Genomic DNA, 22,654 nt, shown 5'->3' with positions numbered 1-22,654 from the left:
GTTTCCACTCCCTCTGCTTTTCCCAGGCCCTTTCTACCTTTCCTTCTCTCCCTTTCTGCCTGTCTTTAGAACAGAACAGGCTCCTAAGAGATAATATTAAAATATAACACAATATAATAAGAAAAAAAATCACACATTTGGACAAGACAAGCCAACAGAAGGAAAAGAGAGCAAGAGAAGGCTCAAGAATCATAGACCCACTCATTCACACTCACAGGAGTCCCATAAAAGGACTCAGCTGGAAGCCATAGTATGTATGCAGAGGGCATGGTGTAGCCTCTACAGGCCTTGTGCATGCTGCTCAGTCTCTGTGAGCTTTGCTCTCATGTCAATGAGAATCTTGGATTTTTTATTGTCCTCCATCCCCTCTGGCTCTTAAACTCTTTTCACTTCCTTTTCTCCAGGTTCCCTGAGCTCTGAGGGAAGGGATTTGATGGAGACATTCCATTTAGGGCTGAGTGTTCTAAGGTCTCTCACTCCCTGTGTAATATCTGGCTGTGGGTCTCTGTATATGTCCCATCTGCTTCAGGAGGAATCTTCTCTGATGATGGCTAAACAAAGCACTACTTTTTGTTTGTTTTTGGAGACAGGATTTCTTTGTGTAGCCCTGGCCATCTGGAACTCCATCTGTAGACCAGGCTGGCCTCGAACTCAGAGGTCCACCTGCTTCTGCCTCCTAAGTGCTTGGATTAAAAGCGTGCACCCCCACCGCCCAGCTCCAAGGCACTAATTTTATCTCTACATTTCCCCTGTCCCCTTTTTTGATCAATATAATTTGATTTTATTGTAGGTCCCTGGGTCCCTAGCTTCTGGTTCTTGCTCACCCAAGCAGTGTTGGGTATAGGTTCTATCTCATGGAGTGGGCCGTAAGTCAACCCAGTTGTTGGTTGGCACGAGCTTTGTGCCACTATTGCCCTCGCATACCTTGCAGGAAGGACGCCATTGCAGATAAAGGATTTGTTGCTGGCTTAGTGTTTACGTGTCTCTTCTGAGAGAGTGCAGAGTGCCTTCTTGTACCAAAGATGCTAGAACACAGGTGTGAAGGCTCTATGTAGGCACCAGCTTGACTTCTCCATGTTCAAGGAGTTGTCTAGGTGGTGTCTTCACAATGGGGCCTTGCTGTCTGTTTGTGGAGAGAAACCTGCCATCTTGGCAACAGCCTGGACTGTTTTGGGATGCCAATGGGAACTCTTTGGCCAACAGCTCAATTAGATATAACACAATCCTGGTACTAGACACTTCCTTTGGTGACAAAAAAAAAAAATGGCCAATTAGGACTCTGTCTCCCTTATTATTTGGCAATTTCATTTAGATCTTCTTCATATATGTATATATTTTAAGAAAATTTCTATTCTATTAGGTTCCCATACCACCACTCAAATGTTCCTTAATTTTAGCCATCTCTCCCTCAACTCCTTCTTCCCTCACCCTCCCTATTTGATCCTTCCATCCCAGCCCCCTAACCCATCCATATATATCTATTCTATTTATATCTCCTAATGAAATGTATCTGTTCCCTACAGTCTTTTACTCCACACCTACCCTCTGTGGTTCTATAGATTGTGAACTCTGGTCCTCCTAGCTGCTGTACACAAAGGAATGTATTTAAGAAGAAAATGTGAATGCTTCCAAAATCCTGCTACAAATGACTTGATATTTATGACAATTACAAATAAAGTCTTCAACTAGTTTTTCATGCATGCCACAAACAAGATCCTGGTCTAAAATGTAAATGAACTAGTCAAGTGGAGTTTCTTCCTCATAGTCACACTCGGGACTGCCTTCTGCCTAACATTTTACTGTAGCACTTCCTTTAAAATCCATCAAAGACAAGAAGACAGCAAAGACAGTAGCCCAGAAGTACACAACATGTTTTCTTTTACAGCACAGAGATCCTTCTTTTAGTGGAAGTTGTGCTCTTGGCATCAGTAGTAAGTGAAAGAAAAAAGATCTTGCCCTTTTGAAGTTCTGAGGGGAGGTTGGGTGTCTGAGTTGGGTAACATAAGCTATTGCTAGGTCACTCTTCCAGTCGCTGAGTCATCCACCTGTGGCCTTAGTGCCAGATCTTGAGTAAGCTGTCCTGGGACCCTGTTGCCACGGCCATGCCATCATCAGCCACCCCCAAGCAGCTGATGCAGATGTGGTCTCCAGCTCAGATACCTTTTCTGCCAGCTCTGAGTGCATCCCAAACATCACAGTTGAAGTCGTCTTTGTACACAGCGAGAAAGAAGCTGCGGTTCCTCTTAGAGAACAAGACTGATGTGATCCCATGGATGAGGTCATGGAAATAGGCCATTAGCTCCTGGTCTGTGTGGAGGTCAAACGGCCTGCACACAGCATCTGAGCCAGTGGCAAAGGCATTGCCATTGGGAAAGAAACACGGCATTGATGTGAGACTCATGAGAGGTCTGCCAACACATACCTTCTCGGACATCCTGAGCTTGGATGAACCGCCACAAGCACCAGAGATAAACAGTCTGGTGTCAGGAGGACAGGTTCATGACATCTCCCGTGTGCCCAGTTAATGTGGTTGTCTGGTGGCCTGTCTTCTTGATGTTCCACAGGGCACATGTGATGTCTCCAGAGCTGGTGACTATCTGATTGTTGTCCAAGAACCAGCCACAGGACAGATAATCTATGTGTTCTGCCAGCTCACAGCTCTCACACTCATTCCCTAGGGAGTTTTCAGACTGTAAATGGAGCAGATGTTATCCAGGCCACCACAGGCTACATAATTCCCAGAAAGGGTGTCTGCATGAGTCCCGTTCCAGGAGGATGAACCTTGTTTGTGGTGTAGCTCTCCTGGATGACGATTTTTCCATCCTGAGAGGCCCTGACAGACTCTGGAGTCTATGCCTCGGTGCATGGCATAAATCTTGGCCAGATGCCTCCTAAGCATTCTCCTGGTTTACATCTGGAATATTCCCCTGGATCAATGTTGTCTGTCACCTGCAAAAGTTGCATCTGTGTACGATTTTTGAGCATCTCTGATCAGATCAGCATCTCTCTGATCTGGTCCTTTAGTTGCTCAGCCTCCTGTGGTGGCTGGCCTAGCCCACTCATCTTCAGGACCCTGCTTTCGACATTCTGCAGATGTGTTTCTGATCTGGTCTCCCACACATGTAAGTCTATCTCACCCTTACCCAGCCTGGCATCCATGCAGGCTTGGTCTTAGCACTCTTGGACTATAGGCAGGAGCCTACAGGGCAGGACAGTCCACATGGATGCTGCTCCCATCCTGGCCCCACTACCATCACCGCCTGGTCCCACCATTGCCATCCTCCAGAAACAGCACATTTGACACATGTTTCCTCTACACGGGCTCTCCTTTGCCCCCCCCCCCCCATTCACTGCTTAGCTGGCTCTTTAGGAGTCTTTCAAAGCATTACTTGGGCTGACCATAGCTGCCTACCTCCAGAGCTCTCTCTTCCCTCACTGAAACTATCAACAAATGACTGGCCTTTGCCTCCCTCTGCCCCTAGTGACCACCATTTTACTTTTTGCCTCTGAGATTTTTGAAAAAGTATAGTGGATTTTAGTCATTTTCATCCCTTATTACCTTCTCTCATCCCCACACCCCTTGCTAAAAACCTTGTCCTAGTGAGTGTTCTATTGCTGTGAAGAGAAACCATGACTAGAGCAAGTATTTTTAAAAGCATTTAATCGGGCTTGCTAGCAGTTTCAAGGTTTAGTCCATTGTCATCACGGTGGGAGGCGTGAAAGTGCGCAGGCAGACATGGTGCAGGAGAAGGAGCTGAGAGTTCTACATCTAGATCCACAGGCAGTAGGAGGAGGGAGACACTGGGCTTAGCTTGGGCTCCTGAACCTCAAAGCCCACTTCCAGTGACACACTTCCTCCAACAAAGCCATGCCTCCTAATCCTTCTCAAGCAGTGTCACTCCCCGATGACTAAGCATTTAAATATATGAGCCTATGGGGGCCATTCTTATTCAAACCACCACATTACATTCCCTGGAGCCCATAGGCTTATAACCAGATCATACTGGAAAAAAAAAATGCATTCAGCCCAACTTCAAAAGTCCCATAGTCCACAACAGTCTCAACACTGTTAAATTCCAAAATTCAAAGTCTTTTCTGAGACTCATGACAATCCCATGTAAAATCAAAATGAAAAAGCAGATCAGATACTTCCAACATACAATGGCATAAAACACACAGCCAGTAAAAAAAAAAAAGGAGACTAATGAGAAAACACCAGACCAAAGCATAACTGAAAACTGAAAACCAGCTGGGCAAACTCCAATGTCTCCATGTCTGATGTCCAGTGTCCAACTCTGCGTCTCCATGCGTGATGTCAAAGTGCTTTCGGATGCCCAACTCCTTTCAGCTTTGTTGAGGAGCACACTTCTCTCTGGGCTGGCTTCACACCCAAGCAGCTATCCTTGGCAAATCTCCCATGATCCTGGCATCTCCAAAAGCTTGAGGTCTCCAACACGGTCTAGGCTTCACTTTCACAGTTGCATGCAATGGTTTCTCTGGGCCTCTGTGCAGGGACACCCCGACACATGCCTGGCCTCAGCAGATTTCCTTCATTGCAAAGGGAGATACACCACTTTCTTGTAGTCTTGACTCTAAAGCCAGAACCGTGTGGCTGAAGCTGCCAAGATCTTCTGCTGCCTGGGGCTAAAACTTGGCTCCCTTGTTCAAATCCATTTCCATCAGCTGTTTTTGATGACTTTCTTCACTGTGTTAGCTTTTCTTTAATTCCTTTTCACAAGTTGGAAGCTTAGTTGGATGGAGTCTTGCCCTGAGGTCACCATTCCCTTTATTCCATTCAGCATTAGGTTTTTCTTTAAACAACTTTTGCAGGGAACCATTGAGTTGGCCTGGCCTGGCTGTCTTGAGAGGGATGCATCATAGGTTTCTCAGGTTAGAGCCCAGGACTCCTGTGCCTTCAAGTTCCTGAGGGACCAACGCACGTCTTCAGGCAGTAAAACATTCAGGCAAATTTGTATTTCTCTGTATGTTCCCTTGAAAGTCAGTGAAGCATGGAAGCTGAACAGGACAATTGGTTTTGGACATTAATCTTGTGTACCTTGTATAGCCTGAAACCTTCATTGTATTCTGGCAATTACAAATGTACTGATCCTGGCAATTGCCATCATATCTTGATAATGGCATAAAAGTATACCTTTATCATATTCTGATAAAGGTATAAAAGTCTGATTGCTCTCAAGAAAATTGCCACAGCTTAAGTTTTGCTTAAAACTCTTCAATTTAGTCTCAGGCAGATGTTTTGGGCAAAGGCAGAAAGTGGTGCATCCTTCATCAAAATATCACAAGAATCGTCTCTAGGCCACCCAATAATATTCTTTTCTGAAACCACCTGCCCAAGGGTGTCATTATCCCCAATGGAGTAGGGCCCTCTCAGATCAGTCATTAATTAAGAAAACACCCCACAACTGTGCCCAAGGGCCAACAGGATGGAGACAATTCCTCACTGGGACCCTTTCTTCCCAGACTACCCCAGTTTGTGTCAAATTGGCAAAACCTCATTAACACAAGGCCCGGGGGAATCTTACTACTATTATTTTGCTAAGTGGTCACATGGCCAAAAGTGACTTCTCCATGACATGTGTCATGTCTTCAGTAAGGTGTCTTCAGCAACGGGGTCTTATCATCAAGTTCTGGTAGACAACCAAGAGCAATGACAGCAGCTTGTATTGTTTGGGGGACCTCTGGAGACTCCTTGACCAACATGTGGCAGGAAGATTTTTGTTTAGTAACACGTGGGTTATGGAAGGAGCATTGCCCTTCTGTGTAAGGCGCCTTCATTCAATGTCCTTTTACTAAAAATTGTGTTTTTAATGGTTTACAAAATACTAGGTTTCCGTATGATTCTTTTGTATAACCTTAATGTTGGCTATTCCCCCTTCTACTCCCACCTCTGTTCTCCCTTCCACACCCCCAATGTAAACATTATTTATCACTTTATCGTATCTGTGTGTGCTCCGAGGCACCCACAGTTTGCCTGTAAACTCCAGTTTCCACTGGCTACTTGGACACTGTGCAAATGTGGTGTGCCTAAACCCACACAGACACACATACATAAATAAAAATAAAAAGTCTCTAAAAATATCGCTTAGCATTTTTGTTTCTTTAATGAATTGTTAATTTGCTATTGTTTCACCTGTATGAACTCTGTAGGGGTGCCTGTGTACCACGCTTGAACGTGGAGGTCCGAGGATGATTTCGTGGAGCCTGTTACTTTCTTCTACCTCTACACAGGTCCCCGGGGTCTGAATTCAAGTCACTAAGCTTGCACAGAAGCACCTCTACCTTCTGAGCCATCTTGCTGGCCCTCCTTTACCGTTTGTAGTTCTTCTGGGAACTCTCTACAGTCCCATAAACCCACCTTCCAGCTGGATTCATTCGTTCTTTATTTTTATTTACTTATTTTGAAGCAAGGTCTCGCTAGGTAGTCTTGGCTGGCTTGGAATTCACTGTGTAGACCAGGCTGGCCTCAAATTCACAAAAACCTGCCTGCCTCTGCCATTGTGCCTGGTGGGTGGTTCTTTCTATTTGGTTTTTCAAGACAAGGTTCTCTGTGTAGCTGTCTGTCCTGGAATGTGCTCTAAAAAGCAGACTCGCCTTGAACTCAGATCCACCTGCCTCTGGAATTGTAGAACTGTGCCTTGACCTCCAGCTAAGGTTGATGGTTTCTTGATGTTTAATTTAAAAAAAAAGTCAAGTCTGTATGTAGGTAAGTGCATGCATGCTTGTGCCCTCAGAGGCACAAAGAGGGGTCAGATCCCGTGGACTAGAGTTGCAGGTGGCTATTAGCCACCCAGCGTAGACCCTGGGGCCCAAACTCTGGTCCTCTGCAAAGGCAGCAAGTGCTCTGAACCTCTCAGGTGCCTCTCCAGTCTCCTCTCTTCCCTCTCATCCATTACTGTGGGTGGGATTGTTTCCCTGATTTATTTCAGTATGTTTGTCTTTGGTATTTAGGAAGGCTAGCGATTTGGGCACGTTAATTTTGTAACCTGACTTTTTGTTGAAAAGGCTTATCAGCTCTAAGAATGTTCTGTGGAGTCTTTGGGGTCTCTCACACACAGAATCATATCATACAAAAATACGGACACTTTGACTTCTTTCTTTCCCGTTTGTCTCCCTTTTATTTCCTTCTCATGTCTTATTGCTGTAGATAAAACTTCAAGCACTACATTGGATAGAAGTGAGTGTGGACACCCTTGTCTTATTCCTGATCTTAGTGGGAAATGCTTTGTTTTTGGTTTTTGTCCTTCAATTTATTATGATAGAAGGTATAGGTTTGTCATATATCACCTTTATTATTTAAAACATGTTTTCTTTATTCATAGTCCCTTCAGTGGTTTTATTGTGAAGGGACATTGGATTTTGCCAAAGGTCTTTTCTGCGTCCCTTGAGATGACCATGTGAGTCCCATCTGTTAATCCATTTATGTGATGAATTGTATTTCTTGATTTCAGTGTGTTGAGTCATCCTTGCATGTCTGGAATGAAGCCACGTTGACTGGAGTAAATTATCTTTTTGATGTGATGTTGAAATTGGTTTGCCTCTGTTTGAGAATTTTTGCCTCTATCTTCATTGCTGAGATTGGCCAATAATTTTCTATTTTCTGTGTATTTATCTGGTTTTGGTATCTGAATAACATTGATTTCCTAAAAAAAGAATTTGGAGTATTGTTTTTCCTTTTTTGTTTTGTTTGTTGTTTGCTTTTGTTTTTTGAGACAGGGTTTCTCTGTGTAGCCTTGTCTGTCCTGGACTTGCTTTGTAGACCAGCCCGGCCTCAAACTCATAGAGATCCTGAGGCCTTCCTGAGTGCTGGGATTACAGGCATGTGCCACTGCACCTGGCTCCTTTTCTATTTTTTAAAATTTAATTTTTATTTATTTATTAGTGTGGGGTGTGGGTATACCTACCAGCCAGAGAACATTTTAGTTTTCTGTTATCACCTTCACGTAGATTCTAGGAATCAAACTCAGTTGCCAAGCCAGCACAACAAGGACCTTGACCTGCTGAGTCATTTTACTGCCCCTCTCATTTTTCAGTTTTATGGAATAAGTTGATATTGTTATTTGTTCTGAATTCATCTGGCCTAGGCCTTTTTCAGATGGGGTGTTTTTTAAATTATGACTACAGTCTTATTGCCTGTCATAGATCTGTTTACCTTCAGTAGGTCACATCCATCCAGAAAGCCACACACTTCCGTTAGAACTTTCAGTGTAAATGAGCATAAAGCTTAGGACACATCCTTATGGTTTTCTGAGTCTTCTCTGTTGTGATGTCTCCTTTCTAATCTCTGCTTTTGTGGATTTGGGTCTTTCCCTACATGTTACAGACAGATGACCCCCTCACTGGTAAGTGGGGCTCCCTTGCCCAAGGTCTCACTCTGGAATCTATGAAGGATTTGGTGGGTGTGAGGGTGTGTGTACACACACTGGGAGGTCAGAGGACAACTTTCAGTGCATGAGTTCCAGGGATAACTCAGCTTTCTTTCGATTAGTTGGCTGAGGGTTCGCCCATCTTGTCATTTTAAAGAATCAACTCTTTGCTTCATTGATTCCTTATATTTATTTCATTAATTTTTGCCACGATCTTAATCACATTTTGAGTTGTTTTTTTAAATTTATTTCTATTTATTTATTTATTTATTTATTTATTTTACTGTTCTTCTAGGTCTGTGATAGAGCACATGCCTTACAAGAAATAGCCCTTGGTTCAATTACCACCTCTAGGAGGGAGGACAAAAAAAGGCACACAACAATAAAATCCCCTTATAAACAGAAAAATACCATATTTATCCCTTTGTGGCTGGATAATTTTATTTCCCTTAGTATAAAGTCTTCAAAGTCCCTGAATATGATAGTCTGTGTCAGAATTCTTCTCAGTAAGTGCTGAATAGCTGGGCAGCGGTGGCACATTCACAGGCCAATTCAGGCCAGCCTGAGTTCAAGGCCAGCCTCGTCTACAGTGAGACTTTCAAGACAGCCAGGGCTACACAGAGAAACTCTGTCTTGAAAAAAAAATTTTTAAAGCAAACAAACAAGCAGAAAGGGGTCTGGAGAGATGTCTCAGTGGTTAATAGCACTGACTGCTTTTCCAGAGGATCTGGGTTCAATTCTACCAGCACCCACATGATGACTCACAATTGCCTGTAACTCTAGTTCCAGAAGACCCAGCATCTTCACACGACTTACATGCAGGCAGAACGGCAATGCACATAAAATAAAAATAAACACATTATAAATGCTGAATAATATTCCACTGTGGCTGCTTTCTACTCCCCTGCTGGTGGACACTTTTGACAATTGCAAAGAATGTTTCAATGAACATGAATGTATAGATATCTCCTTGGCATCCTGCTTTGAAGTGGAAGTTTCTGGTTTCTTAGGAAACTCAGTTGTGCCATGTGAATATGTTGTGTTTTGTTGTTATTGTTGTTGTTGTTTTGGTTTGGTTCTAAGTGTAGCATGTGGGAATGTCCATTCCACGTCCCCCCAGGGGAAAACCGCCCCTGTGAAAAGGCTTGAGATGTTTGTGAGCTAGAAACTACCTCATGTGAGGGGCCTGGTTTTTGCTAGCTGGAAAATGTCCTTGTGTGGACTCTGAGAAGGGGTAAATAGAAGCCCACAGTGAGACAATGCTTTTTGCATCACTACACTTTGCTGGTTTTTGAAGAGAGAAATGCTCCAGAGAACGTTTCATGCTGCTTTGGTGGAGTTTTGCCCCTTTGTCAGACTTGTGCCATTTGGGCGGAGTCTTGCCACCTCTGTTGCTGCTGCTGCTGTAGCTTGCTGCTTTGCTGTTTGACTGGACTGCTGGTATCCTGATGACTGAGATTGGTATATTCCCAAAGAACCCAATGACCCTAATCAGCAGGAAGTAGCTAAAAGAGGTTTACAGCCCCTTCCCTACTAATCTCCTACCTAGGGTTGAAAAAGAAGTAGAGGCATTTAAGAACCTTAAATAAAGTAGGTGTCTGGAAAATCTAAGCCTACATGGCTCTCAATTTATTTGTATGTATGCATATTACCCACAGGCAAAACTATGGGGTCACATGATTCCATCACTCAATTTTGGAAGAACAGCAAAAAGTGAGTGTTTTCAACAGCAGATGCAACACTCGGTACTCTAAACACCTGTGCCCAGGAGTTCAAATTTCTCCACATTATTGCCAACACTTGTTATGTTTTAGGTTTTCTGTTGTATTTTCTGTGGGTTTTGTTCCCATTTCTCCAATGAGTGGTGGTGATGGTAATCATAATTTTCAGTGTTTTCTTGTCCACCTGGTTATCTTATTTGGAGAAAGATCTCAAGTCCTTTAAAGCAGAGACAGGGAAGATCATGAGAGGACATGGGAAGGGAAAGAGTCCCTCACCCTAGTGTCTAGTTGAAGCCTCTTGCCGGTACAATTAACAGCACTGGTTTGAGGAGTCAACATAGAAACACCATTTCTTTCTAACAGACATTGTATGTTAACAAAGGACAAGCATGAGTGTCTATGACCTGGAGAAGGGTCTATTCCCCTCCTAGACATTATCTGGAAGTCTCAAATTTTGTTCACAGTGATGGAGACCTATCTGTTGTGGTCCTGCTCCTCAGAAACCATCTCAGGATCCCATCTGGGTTCCTTAGCAACCCTTTGCAGATAAAGCCTCAAAATTCATCAGGCTGGTAGATACTGAAAAGGCAACTCGACAAGGCTGTCTCTGAGGAGCCCCCAACCCATGTGGCTGGGTTTCCTCTTTCCTCCTGAGCTCCTCTGTATTAACCCATGCTTCTCAATCTATTAAATGCCTCTGAGTAAACTCCAAGTCGGCTTCACACTGGCTTGTCCTGAAATTCTTTTCTATGCCAAAGGCAAGGATCGAGTTTCACCTGAGAGGAGGCCTCTGAAAAGAACTTTTAAGGCTGCTGTGGGCACCAGTGTGGAGCTGTGTCTCCACTCCTGTCGCTGCTATCAGGTTGGTGGCCTGGATCTTCTTGTACTATTTCCCTACTTGCCCACAGGGAGACCTGAGCCTCAGGGGACAGAGCACCTTGGTACATCTACAGATGCCTGGCACCTGCCAGAATTCTTGATGTGCACCTCTTCCAGGTGATTCATCCTGGCCAGTGCTCGGAATCCAAAGCTACTGCCTAAGAGTCCAGGGAAGCAGGGATGAAGGGAACAAGGGTTGACAGGATGGAAAAGGGTGAAAGATCCGGAGTCAGCACAGGACACACAAAATTCTCAGCACAAAGGAGATTTATTTGTTCCAAAGGGACAAGTGGCAGGGAATGAGACACCAAGACAGAAGATAGAGGATGATGGAGAAGGGAAAAGAAACAGGGCCAAGGGATGGAAGTGATATTTGCCCTGGAGGGACAAAGCATGCTTCTGGATAGAGACAGACGTGGCCTGTGGGCAAATGGCAGTTTGTAAAGGGAAGCAGGAAAACCTCATGTTAGAATGAGTTGTTTTGTTTTGATTGGGCATGTTAATAGGAAGGCCAACATTGCTGGACTTCACTACTTTGGTAGCTGGACCTTGGTGTCCATTCTCAGAAAGATAAAGTGGCCAAATATGAAAACGACCTTGGTGGCTAGTTTTAGGAACAGTTTCGTAAGGAAGAGGGAATGGGGGAAGGCAAGACCTGCCAGAGCTGTGTTTGCCATGCTCACGCCTACCACTTCGGGATGCCTATGATTTATGCTTACACTCAAGAAATCATGAAGACACTGAGTGTAAAGTACTCTTCTTTATTGTCTGGGCAGTGTGAGATATGTGTGTATGGTGGATTGAATGAAAATGGCTCCCACAGACTCAAAGGGAGTGACACTATTAGGAGGTGTGGCCTTGTTGGAGTGGATGTGGCCTTGCTGGAGGAAGTGTGTCACTGGGGGTGGGCTTTGAGGTTTCAAGTGCTCATGCCAGGCTCAGGGTCACTCTCTCTTGCTGCCTGTGGATCCAGATGTAGAGCTCTCAGCCACCCCTCTCTCAGCCACCCCTCTAGCTGACTCCATGATAGGCCTGACCACACTTTTGTTTGGAGGGATGTGGACTTTGGATTATAAAAACAGTTGAATGCTTTAAGTGAGGATTAGTGGGCCATACTAGTAGGAAACATGGGAGACAGTGGTGTTAAGGGTGATTTGTGGGGGTATGGCTCAAGAAGTTTCAGAGAAGAATGTTTGTATGTGGCCTAGAGACTGTTCTTGTGATATTTTAGCTAAGAATGTGGCTGCTTTCTGCCCTTGTCTAGAAAAATCTGCCTGAGGCTAAACTGAAGAGTTTTGATTAATTCAACTGACAGACGAAATCTCAAAACAACCTATTATTATGTCCTGTGGTTATTGGTGTTCACTCTTATGCAGATCTATAATGACAAGGAGCAAGCTGAGCAAGGAAAAACACAGAATGTAGAGTTTGAGGAGAAAGGGGGCATCAGTAAGTGGAATGGAGCTAGGTCCTGTGTTCAAGGAGATAAACAGATTAAAGAAAAGCCTGATGCTAAATGAAATAAAGGGAATGGTGACCTCACAGCAAGATGCCACCCAGCTAAGCTTCCAACTTGTGAAAAGGAATTAAAAGAAAACCTTAGAGCCAGGGGTGGTGGGGCACACTTTTAATACCTGCACTCTGGAGGCAGAGGCAAGCAGATCTCCGAGTTTGAGACCAGCCTGGTCTACAGAGAGAGGGAGGGGGAGAGAGAGAGTTTCAGGACAAGCCAAGCTTAGGCAATGAAGGAAACCATCAAAACAGAAAGCTGGTGAAAACATATTTGAAAGGGGAGGCCATGTTCCAGCTCCAGCAAGCAGCAGAGCTTGGCAGCTTCTTCCACATGGTTCTGGCTTTAGAGTCAAGGATAGAAGAAAGAAGTTATAAAATTTCCCTCAGCAATTAAGGAAAGACACCGATGGCCCATCTCACAATGGGGGCACACCCTCTCTCATCATCCCACAAACCTCCCTTCTCTTCCATGGAGGGATTCAGATCCTGAAGGAATGCAGAACCTGGAGAAGGTCCTAGGTCCCTGGATATCCACTTTGGAGGCTGTCCATGGATCAGAATGTTGGATGCACTTATATGAGAAAAGAACTCTTCTATTGGATGAGCAGTCTATAGCTCTGGACCTGGGGGGGGGGGGGAAGTGATCTTACGCATGGCCAGCCCAGGTGGAGAGGAGCTTGGGGATGAATTCCTGGCTTTTCTGTTGGTATTTGTATAGCTGTCCCCCCAAGCCTTGTTGCCCCTCATGGGGTGACCTTATACACTTTATATTCAAATGTCAACCCTTCTCCAGTAAGTGGCACAGGCCCTGATGACAAGGAACCAAGGCAGACACTGTTGGTAAACATTTATTTTCCCAGAAGTAGGAAAGGTGGCGGATCTCAGGACCTTGGGACTCTATGCATAGGTGTGGGCAGAGCGGCACTGGCTGGCTAGTGCCTCTCATTGGCCAGATACTCCTCCTGGGCTCTGGAGGAACATGAACCCTGGACACAGCTGTGGTTGGCAGTGTCAGTTCCTGTGGTTTGGACTGAGTCCTCCGTGGTCCCATCTTCTGTCATCTGAGGCTCAGAGAGGAAAAGCAATGTCCTCAGGTCACAATCCAGTCACTCTGCTAAGCCAGGCTACATTCCCTCCAGAGGAGCAAGCAGGTGTATTCCCTCCCCAGGACATTGCTTTCTCCAGGAAAGCACAAATGACTCCAAAATTCTTGGCAGGGCCCCAACCACTCAAGACTAATTTTCAGTCAAGCTCTTTAACTGTGCCATCCACTGCAGTTACCACAGTCAGCTGCTTTCTGAGAACAAGAAAGTGTCACTCTGTGTGGCCCTCCCTACCCCAGTTCCTAAAACTCTCCAATTCATCGATTTGGCCTCCTATATATTTATCCTCTTTTCCTACATAAATATAACTACAGCTTATAATACCAACCCATGGCAGTCATTGACACCATAGCATAAATTTCATTATCAGCTATTCAGGCAAGGAATCAGGAGAATTAGAGTGGAGCAGAAAAAGTAAAAGATCTAACATATGGTTAAAGAGGGATAGAAGTTGATTCCTGGTAAATTTAGGGTTTCACAGTTGACCTACATTGCTTCTCTCTAACAACCTGAGTCTCCGTGTTGACAGGAAGCTACCCTGTATCCAGGGATGGGGGAAACATTACTTTTACTAATGGAGTCTGCAGCTCCTTTCAGAAATCTGATTCTGAGCCTGCCTCTGTGCTCCCTACTCTGTCCCCCTGTGTTCCCTGCCCTACACTAGAGAGCAAGAAACAAGAAGAGCTCTGGTGGGAAGGCTGGTCTGACCCCAGGGGCCTAGTGGACCAGCCTGAAACTCCCAGAATTCTACTGAGAGTAGGCAGAGGCCAAGAAAGTCTGAAGGATGAGGCTTGGTACCCACCCAGTGCCCACTGGGACTGATTGAAGTCTGGGAGGTGAGTGGCACTGGACAAGTGCAAGTGGCAGGAATAGCATTCTGGGTATCAGCAGCCTCCCAGGAAGCAGAACTAGGTAGTGCATCCTTGAAGCATATAGGTCTTTCCCACATGTAGGAAGGGAAGGGACCAAGGCTGGGGACAGGGAATGCATCCGGATCTTCAGGGCCAGCTCACCAAAACAAGAGCCCTGATCTCATCTAAAGCAATGGGGAGGGAATACTGGGTAAGGCTGGCCAGAAGGTGCTCCCCCAGCTGCCATGTTGGAAGGGGATGGGCTAGAGGGGCTGCAGAGAAGTGGCTTAACAGGTGATAGCCCAGGGGAAGAAGGCAAGCAAAGATGGCGCTGATGGCAAGCCCCTTGCTGGAATGGCAGAAGGACAGGGCTTGCTGGGGCTTCCTGGAGTGATCACATCGGTGGTCATCAGGTCCTCAGTAGGCCAGCTTACGGAGAATCCTCCTCACCCAGGACAGCCTGGGGTCAGCACAGATATCACGGTCCTTGATGGTTACCAAACTGCAAGAGATGCCAAGGAGTAAGTGGTAGCATTTAGCAAGCTAGCAGCCAAAAGTATGGACCTTGCCTCCAACCTCTCTGGATTGGATTTTAGTTTTGCTCTTTGCTAGAAAATCAGGGGCAACTTCTCTAAGGCCTGGTTTCTACATCTGTTGGAAGGGGGCGACAGTACTTCCCAGCTGCATGAGATTTTGATGAAGCCATCAGGATACGTACTGACTTGCTCGAGAAATCAGGTGCTACTAAGAGCTACAGCACACACGTGGTAGGTGCTACAGAAGATGGCCTCAACTTTTTCATTAGTATTTGTTTCTTCGTGTGTGTGTGTGTGTGTGTGTGTGTGTGTGTGTGTGTGATGGATGTGCACATGCCTGTAGAGACTTGAGGTCAGCATAGAGTGTCTCCCTCCCTTGCTATTCATCTTATTTTTAAATACAGTCCACTGAACTTGGATCTCTCCAATTCAGCTAGACTGGCTGGCCAGCAAGGCTCAGCGATCTTCCTGTCTGCCTTCCCAGCACCGGGGATTACAGGCACATGCTGCCACATCTGGCTTTTTTTGCACGAGTGCTGAGGATCCAAACTTGGGTCCTTATGCTTGCTCAGCAAGCACTTTTACTGACTGAGCCATTTATCCATCTACCCTACACAATGGTTTCTTTAATTCTTGCAACAATTCTATGTGTCCCGTGCTCCCTGCCCCATGCTACTGTGCTCCCCATTCCCGTACACTTAGTCTACCCACCAATGTAAAGAAATTTGGCTGAATATAAGAAGGAATAAAATATGTCTGAGGTGGGAGCTGGGTTGTGACTTTGAAGAACATCCCTTCCAGGCCTCTTTGAGAGTCCTAGAGCATCTGGTGGAGAAATAGGATATCATGTTGTGATGATAGACTTCACTGTCAATTGACAGTGTCTAAGATCACTTGGGAGAGCTCTGGGCACGCCTGTGGGGATTATCTTATTTTAAGTGATGTGAGAAGACCCATCTTACTTGTGGGTGGGGCTAGTCCCTGGGCACTAGATCCCGGGTGTATAAAGTGGAAAAAGCAAGCTGAGCATACACACTCGTCCCTGTTTCCCGAGTGTGGACAAGATGTGACCAGCTGCATTGACTTCCCTGCCTTGCTGGCCTGCACCTCAGACTTCAGGCTAAAACACACCCTTTATCTCCCAAGCCATTCTTCTCTGAGTATTTCACCACAGAAGTTAGAAAAGAAACTAAGCCACCCAACAAGTATGGCCCAGGGCTCCTGCCTGGCACAACTGCAGCAAGTACCAGGCCAGGCCTGGGCTCTAAAGCTGTGGTTGGCAAAGTGGGTATAGGCTGGCTGGTGAGGGGGGGTCCCTGCTGCCGTTCCATAGCTGCTTCCTGAGAGTCCAGCCATACAGCTGAGAGCTGCTGGCTCCCCACATCCCTGACCTGTCACTGCATCACAGACCATTAGTGAGCAGAGCCCAAGGACAACACCGAACCTGGTGTTTTTGTTTGTGTTTGGGACAGGTCTCATCATGTAGTCCTGGCTGTCCTGGAACTCACTATGTAGACCAGGCTGGCCTTGAACTCTGCCTCTGCCTCCCGAGCGCTGGGATTAAAGACGTGGGCCACCACACCCAGCCTGAGCGTGGCCTCCCCGGCAGCTTACGCAAGGCTGCTCCCTCCCTGTGTGTCTGTCTCCCTCTCTGTCAAGCCATATTCTTTCTAGATTCTCTTCGGTCTCAGTGTCCATGGATCACTGGTCTGTCCTTCACTGAGCATCTCCTGTGTCACAGGCTGTGAGCTCTGTGACTTCCACTTGCCCTAGCTGCCCTGTGATGCTGAAGAGACCCTTAAGCTCATGTGCAAGGGATTCAGACCAACTGCAATTGTTGCACGAGGTTGTTTCTAGCTAAAGCGCCCCATGCCTTATGCTCAGCATATAAATAATCTTTCTGCACTTGGGAAACAATGGGCTATGGCTCTATTGAACTGATGGGAGACAGTCTCAGAGCTCAAGGGGCCAGAACCTTGGGAGGGCTCCTGCTCTGCCCTTCTTTGCAGATACTTCTAAGAGATGAAGTAGGGTGTGGGAAGAGGGAGTGATTAGAAAGCCCAAGGGGTGGTGTATTACCCCAAACCCAAGAACCATCCAATAGATCATGTGGTTAGTGGCAGGCGCTAAGGGAGAAGAAGCCGACAGGGGTCTACCACAGAAAAAGGAGTCTTCCAGTCACATGGAAGGAGCTGGGCAAAGAGGGAAGAATCACAAGAGAAAACGCCACCCAGGGACACAGGTGCTCCTCCTCCAGGCTGGGGAATCTTGCTCCCTGCTTTTCTTTTCAGCCTGCTTTCCATTCCCTTTGCTGAGCCTAGGTTTCCTTCTCTTTACTAGACCTGATTCCTCTTCCCTCTCCTGAACCTGATCCCTTTTTCTTTGCTGTGCCTGGATCCTCTTCACCTTGCTAGGCCTACATTCCCTTCCTTTTACTAAGCCTGGGTCCTCTTCCCTTTGCTGAGCCTGGGACTCTCACCTATGAAATGGGGTTAACCTCCTTGTAGAATTGCTTCAAAGACTGAATGAGTGACACAGGTAGTGCTCAGAATCGCCTGGGCACATGGTCAGCCATTCATAGGTGTCAGCTCTTAATAGTGTGTCTCTAAACAAAATGGCTACCTCAAAGAATTCCGGGGGACTGGGAGGACCCAGAATGTCTTGGCAGGAGATGGCTTTTGGCATGTCATTTGTATTCCTATACTTACACTACTTCTCATCATCAATAGTCTGTGGCTAAGTGCTGCCCACGTGTCCAAGCCATGCTGGGGTGGCATCCATTTATTCAGCTGCCATCCTCAGGTCTGTCATGTCACAGATGTTCAACAACATCTCCTGAATGATACCATCATTTTGTGATTCAGAAAACCCAAGCCTGGCTGAGCCAACACATTCAGCCAAGCCTTCTTGCATTGAATCTCAATGCATCCTGCCTATTCTTGGGCCACCCCTGTCAGACCCACCCTCAAAGACAGCAGAGAACTGGCTCTCTACTCACACAACGCCAGGCTTGCGGCAGGACTTTGAGGTCCAGTAGAAATCCTTCACGACACGTGGTGGCAGAGGGTGACGGATGTAGTCCTGGCAGCAGGTGCTGTCTTCCACATTAGCACCATAGGGACCTGGTGGAGGGGTACCCAGAGGACATTTAGCTGGAGCATGGAGAGGCCAGCCTCAGCCCCAGCCCTAATTATGGGCTGACCTATAGGGAAAAGATTCTCTTCCACACCGATGGATATCTTCTAGGCCTCCTTCAGCCCTACCTGGGGAGTCTCTGAGAGGCTACTAAGGACCCAGTGTCTACACTCGGGGACAGTCAGCTCAGGAAGTGAACGCAGAATGACTGAGCATCAACAGGCTTCTAAATGGGTCCTGCACCTCTGAGCCAGAAGAGCCTCCATGCTCACCTAAGGTCAGTCTGTGGATGACGGCACCAGCTTCCCAGGAGCTTTTCGGATGGATGTTCGGCCCTACTCCAGACGTCCCCCCCACCCCCACTTTGTGTGACCAAAAATTAGGGATACACCTTCCTCTTCCCAGTGCCCTGGTGACGCTGCACCAGAGAGGGGAGGGCAAGCATCCAAGGTTATGGTGAGCCTGTGGCAGAGTCAGAATCAAGGCTCAGACAGGACAGTAACAACACAGACCTGGTTCAAGTCTCACTCTGCCCCTGATGGACCCTAGTCATCTGTCATCTTTAAGGTCCATTGAAGAGTACCAATTCCGTAGGGCTTTGCTACCTGGGGGCTCTCAGAGAATTGATAGCCCAACTGCGGAGACCCTTCTTCTGCCCAGTCCAAAGCAGAACTGTTGGAAGTGCGATGGCAAAGAGGGGTCTGATCCCTGTCTCAACCACAGGCTCCGAAGCAAACCTTGGCTGTTGGGAGGGCAGGCCAGCTTTCTAAGAGAGGTCTTACCTTCCCCAACTCAAGCCTGATACCTTATAGGCGTCCACTCCCAGGGCCCCCTGTATTTGAGCTGTCTGAGCAGCCTTACAAAAGACAACCCCCAAACCAATGAGCCAGATGCAAGAAGCCAAGCCTTCCTGACTACCTGACTACCCAATTTATAAACGGGTGTACCTGGACTCTGAAAAGTAATAGCACCAGCCCGAGGAAGTGCCAGAGCTAGCCCAATGGCAGACTCACTCTGGGACTCTTTCCAGGCCCTCTAGCGTCCACCCTCCCATTCCCCAGCCTCACCCGCATCAGCTGTCTCAAGTGCCACAGCAAGAAGTAGGAGAGCCACGAGGAGTGGGGCTTGCAGGCTGGTCATGCTGTATCCGTCCTAGCCAGGTGTCTAATGGCCAGAGCACAGGAAGGCCGGATACTTAAGCACTCTCTCCACCCACCAGCTCAGACATCTCTTAGTCACCGCCAAGCCTGACATTCCTGTCCTGAAAGAAGAAGTCCCACTTCCCCCCACGGGACCATCCAAAGGCGGGGAACTACTCAGCGGGGACTGCCGCTCTCCCAAACTGTGGCTCTCCCGAGAGACTCGTAAAGTCCCCATAGCGGTGCTCTCCACAGGCTGTTTGCTGTATGACCTCAGCCATGCCTCTGGGGGTCTTGGGAGGAGCTTCTGGTGGCCATGGGGAAGCCACTGCTCACCTCAGTGACTGCTGGCACGTGGACAGCAGACAAGGGCAAACAATTGCCTGGAGATGAGGCCTCCTTCATATGTCAAGGCCGGGCATCAGAGTCTCATTTCAAGGATGGAGCCCCATGAACTCTTTACGTCAGGGTTGTCTAGGCTCTTTCAGAAGACAGCCTCCCCCGGCTCAGAGCAGGCTGCGCCTCAGCTTGCACAGAATCTGCACCATCTCAGTCTTTCCTCACACCCTTCATCTCCCTCTCTTGCTGTCCCACTGATTATACTTGCTTTGGGGTTCTGCTTGCCTTGGATACAACCCCTTGTCTGCGGTCCAGTCCAGCTTCACTTCCTGCATGGACACCAGCAGATTCCCCTCTGCACGCTGCAGCCGGAGCGTGTGCGCAGACTCAAAGCGCAACATGGCCCTCCCCTATTTGAAAACCATGCTGAGGGTCTCCATACACCTAAGGGTCAAACCCAGGGCCTTCTGGGCCTCCTTTCTGAAAATATTCTCCACAGTCAGAGGTCTGTGGCCTGACCCCGACTATATTTCCACTTTCTGCTTCTCTACTACAGAAACACCTACTCACACAGCGAGAACTGTTTGAAATGTCACTTCTTTGGTAAGCCCTCCTCCTCAGGACTTCTCGCTCTCTACGTAACCCGGACCATGACCCAGCAAGAGACTTCCTCCTGAGCTCTGATCTCTTCTCTTTCTCAGTATTCAACCTGTTGAGCTGTGTTCCCTGAGGAGGTGAGAAGTGGAGACAGGAGGATCCCTGGAAGCTCTTAGCCTGCCTCAGACATGGCAGAAGAAAAATACCAATGCCTGATAATGACTCTTCTCAAAGACCTTCAGAGCCAGGCACCGTGACATCATCTCAACATCCGGGAGTGTGAGAGAGAAGGATCACCATGAGTTTGAGGCCAGCCTGGGTTAGATTTAGATTCTGCCTGAAAGAATAAAAGAAAACCAAACAAAAGCAAAGACCTTTTAGAAATAATCAGAGAAATCTGAATACAGACCAGTATTAGATGCTATCGTGCCTTAGAGCAGATTATATATTCGTCGAGGTGTGTTAGAGGGAGGTAGTGTCATTCCTAAAAGAGGCGCGCTGAGGAGTGAGAATCATGATTTCAGAGTTGAGGGGGAAATACACTGTGGTAAATGTAATATGTTTACGTGACACTTTTGGCTGTGGTGTTGAATGCATACATGTGTACACAGAGTGACATGTGTAGACTATTGTGTGTGTGCATTTACAGACATGAATACATGTGTAAGGTATGTAAGTTTGGGAGATGCATATGGGAACGTGCAAATATGTCTCCAGAAGATGAAACGAGGCCGAAATGGCGAGGTGAAGTTGCTAACAGTGGGGGGACGAGGCTGGGCACAGCTGCGGCGCTCATCTAACCATACCCTTGACCGTTGAACCTGTGTCTCATTGGACTTGGTGACCCACCCCAATAGTCCCAAGCACTCGGCATGCTGGGGCAGGAGGATCAAGAGTTTGAAGATAGCCTGGGCTACATAATGAGACCCTATATAGAAAACAAGCAAAGGAACAAAACCAAGAAAATGACAACAACAAAACCCAAAGAGTTGTTTTATGTCTCTGTTTTGGTCTTGCTGTTAGGCCAGCCCGGTCTTTAGCTTGCAGCCTTTCTCCTGCCTCTACCTCCTGAATGGATTACAGGTGTGTGGCACCTAGGCCCACAACAACAACAAAAAAAGGTGTTTGTGTGTTCAAGGGCATGAGAGAGAGAGAGAAAGAGAATCTAATTATATTGTCCAAGCTAATCTCAAACTTCTGAACTTATGTGACCCTCCTGCCTTAGCCAAGAAGTATTTCTTTAAAAAATTTTTTTGTTTACTTACTCGTTTGTTTGTTTATAAAGTGGAACAATGCAACTCTGGGAATTAGTCTCTGGTCATCAAGCACCTTTCCCCTCTGAGCCAAATCACCAGCCCAAGAATTATTTTTGCATGTGAAAGTCCTATCATAAGAGCATTGTGGGGCTTTCTTACAGGGCCCCTTAGTGCCCAGGGCCCTCTCTGGGCGGACCTGGGGGTCTCCCTTGGAGAACACCTGGGTCCCCAGAGACTTGGCAGGCCCCTAGTGAGCTTGCTGGGCCCCTCCCCTCCGCCCTGGGCACACCTGCAGCCTGGCAGCCTGTACAACCAGGGCTCTTGGCCTCCCTGACGGGAGGAGAGGCAGGAGGGAGCTAAAGGAGCGCCAGTGTCCAGTCAGGACACAGAGCGTGGGTGTGAGCTTTCAAGGGAAGGAAGCAGAGTTCTTGGGCAGTAGGTGGTGAAGCCCCCGGGCATGAGAGTGCTAGAGGAGCTCTAACGAAGGGGCTGCTCTTCTCTCCTCCCTGTGGCCACGGTGTCTCACCTTGTACCTTGCAAGGTACAGACTCTCCTCTTGTCTGTAGGGATAGGGGTAGGGGTAGTCAATCCTCTTGTCCCAACCTCCCTTTTCTTTTGTTTCAATTAATGTTTGTAGTCAGGTGCAGTGGCGCATGCCTGTAATCCCAGCAGTCAGGGAAGCAGAGGCAGGAGTTGGATCTCTGTGAGTTCGAGGCCAGCCTGGAACTACAGGCTACAAAGCAAGTCCAGGACAGCCAAGGCTACACAAGAGAAACCCTGTTTTGAAAAAAGAAAAAAAAAGTTTGTTTGTTTGTTTGTTTGTTTTGGAGAAAGGGCCCCACTCCATAGCCCCAGCTGGCCTAGAAGTCAGTATGCAGACTGCCTTCGGAGCTATAGTCATGTGCCACCATTACCAGTTCTAAGTTAATTTTTTATTTATTAAAAACATAAATCGAGGGGGGGGGGTTGTACGTCTTTACTCAAGAGGCACAAGCAGGAGGATCTCTGTGAGTTTGAGGCCAGCCTGCTCCACATAGAGAGATTCTAGGACAGCAAGGGCTATCCTGTCTAAACAAACAATAACAGCAACACCAAAACCAATAAGGAGAACCTGGTGGCAGGCACCTGTCTTCCCAGGTGGGTGAGGCAGGAGGCTGAGGCAGGAGGATTTCTTGAAGCCTGGGAGTTAAGGATCACTCTGG

At 47.1% G+C, this 22,654-nt stretch overlaps 1 protein-coding gene and 1 pseudogene across 1 annotated transcript; both read right to left on the bottom strand.

Annotated features, from left to right (window-relative positions):
* Positions 1-2,053: 2,053 nt before the first annotated feature.
* On the bottom strand, positions 2,054-3,063 carry LOC129687099 (guanine nucleotide-binding protein G(I)/G(S)/G(T) subunit beta-1-like; annotated as a pseudogene).
* Positions 3,064-14,863: 11,800 nt separating this feature from the next.
* Ccl22 (C-C motif chemokine ligand 22) lies at positions 14,864-19,261 on the bottom strand. The gene is made up of 3 exons (XM_055620722.1): positions 19,189-19,261; positions 17,985-18,108; positions 14,864-14,952 (listed from the first exon to the last, which is right to left on the bottom strand). The coding sequence occupies exons 1-3, from the start codon at positions 19,259-19,261 to the stop codon at positions 14,868-14,870; spliced, it is 282 nt and encodes a 93-aa protein (XP_055476697.1). The 3' UTR covers positions 14,864-14,867.
* Positions 19,262-22,654: the final 3,393 nt, after the last annotated feature.

Source organism: Psammomys obesus, unplaced genomic scaffold, assembly GCF_907164565.1.
Source record: "Psammomys obesus unplaced genomic scaffold, mPsaObe1.curated_primary_1811, whole genome shotgun sequence".
NCBI classification, from domain to species: domain Eukaryota; kingdom Metazoa; phylum Chordata; class Mammalia; order Rodentia; family Muridae; genus Psammomys; species Psammomys obesus.
This window is presented reverse-complemented; position numbering and strand designations above follow the sequence as displayed.

Coding starts and splice junctions, on each gene's coding strand:
- Ccl22 (XM_055620722.1), bottom strand. CDS start 19,261: ATGACCAGCCTGCAAGCCCCACTCCTCGTGGCTCTCCTACTTCTTGCT. Junction 18,109..19,188: donor ACTTGAGACAGCTGATGCGG/GTGAGGCTGGGG, acceptor CCCCTCCACCAG/GTCCCTATGGTGCTAATGTG. Junction 14,953..17,984: donor TGCCGCAAGCCTGGCGTTGT/GTGAGTAGAGAG, acceptor CATCTCTTGCAG/TTTGGTAACCATCAAGGACC.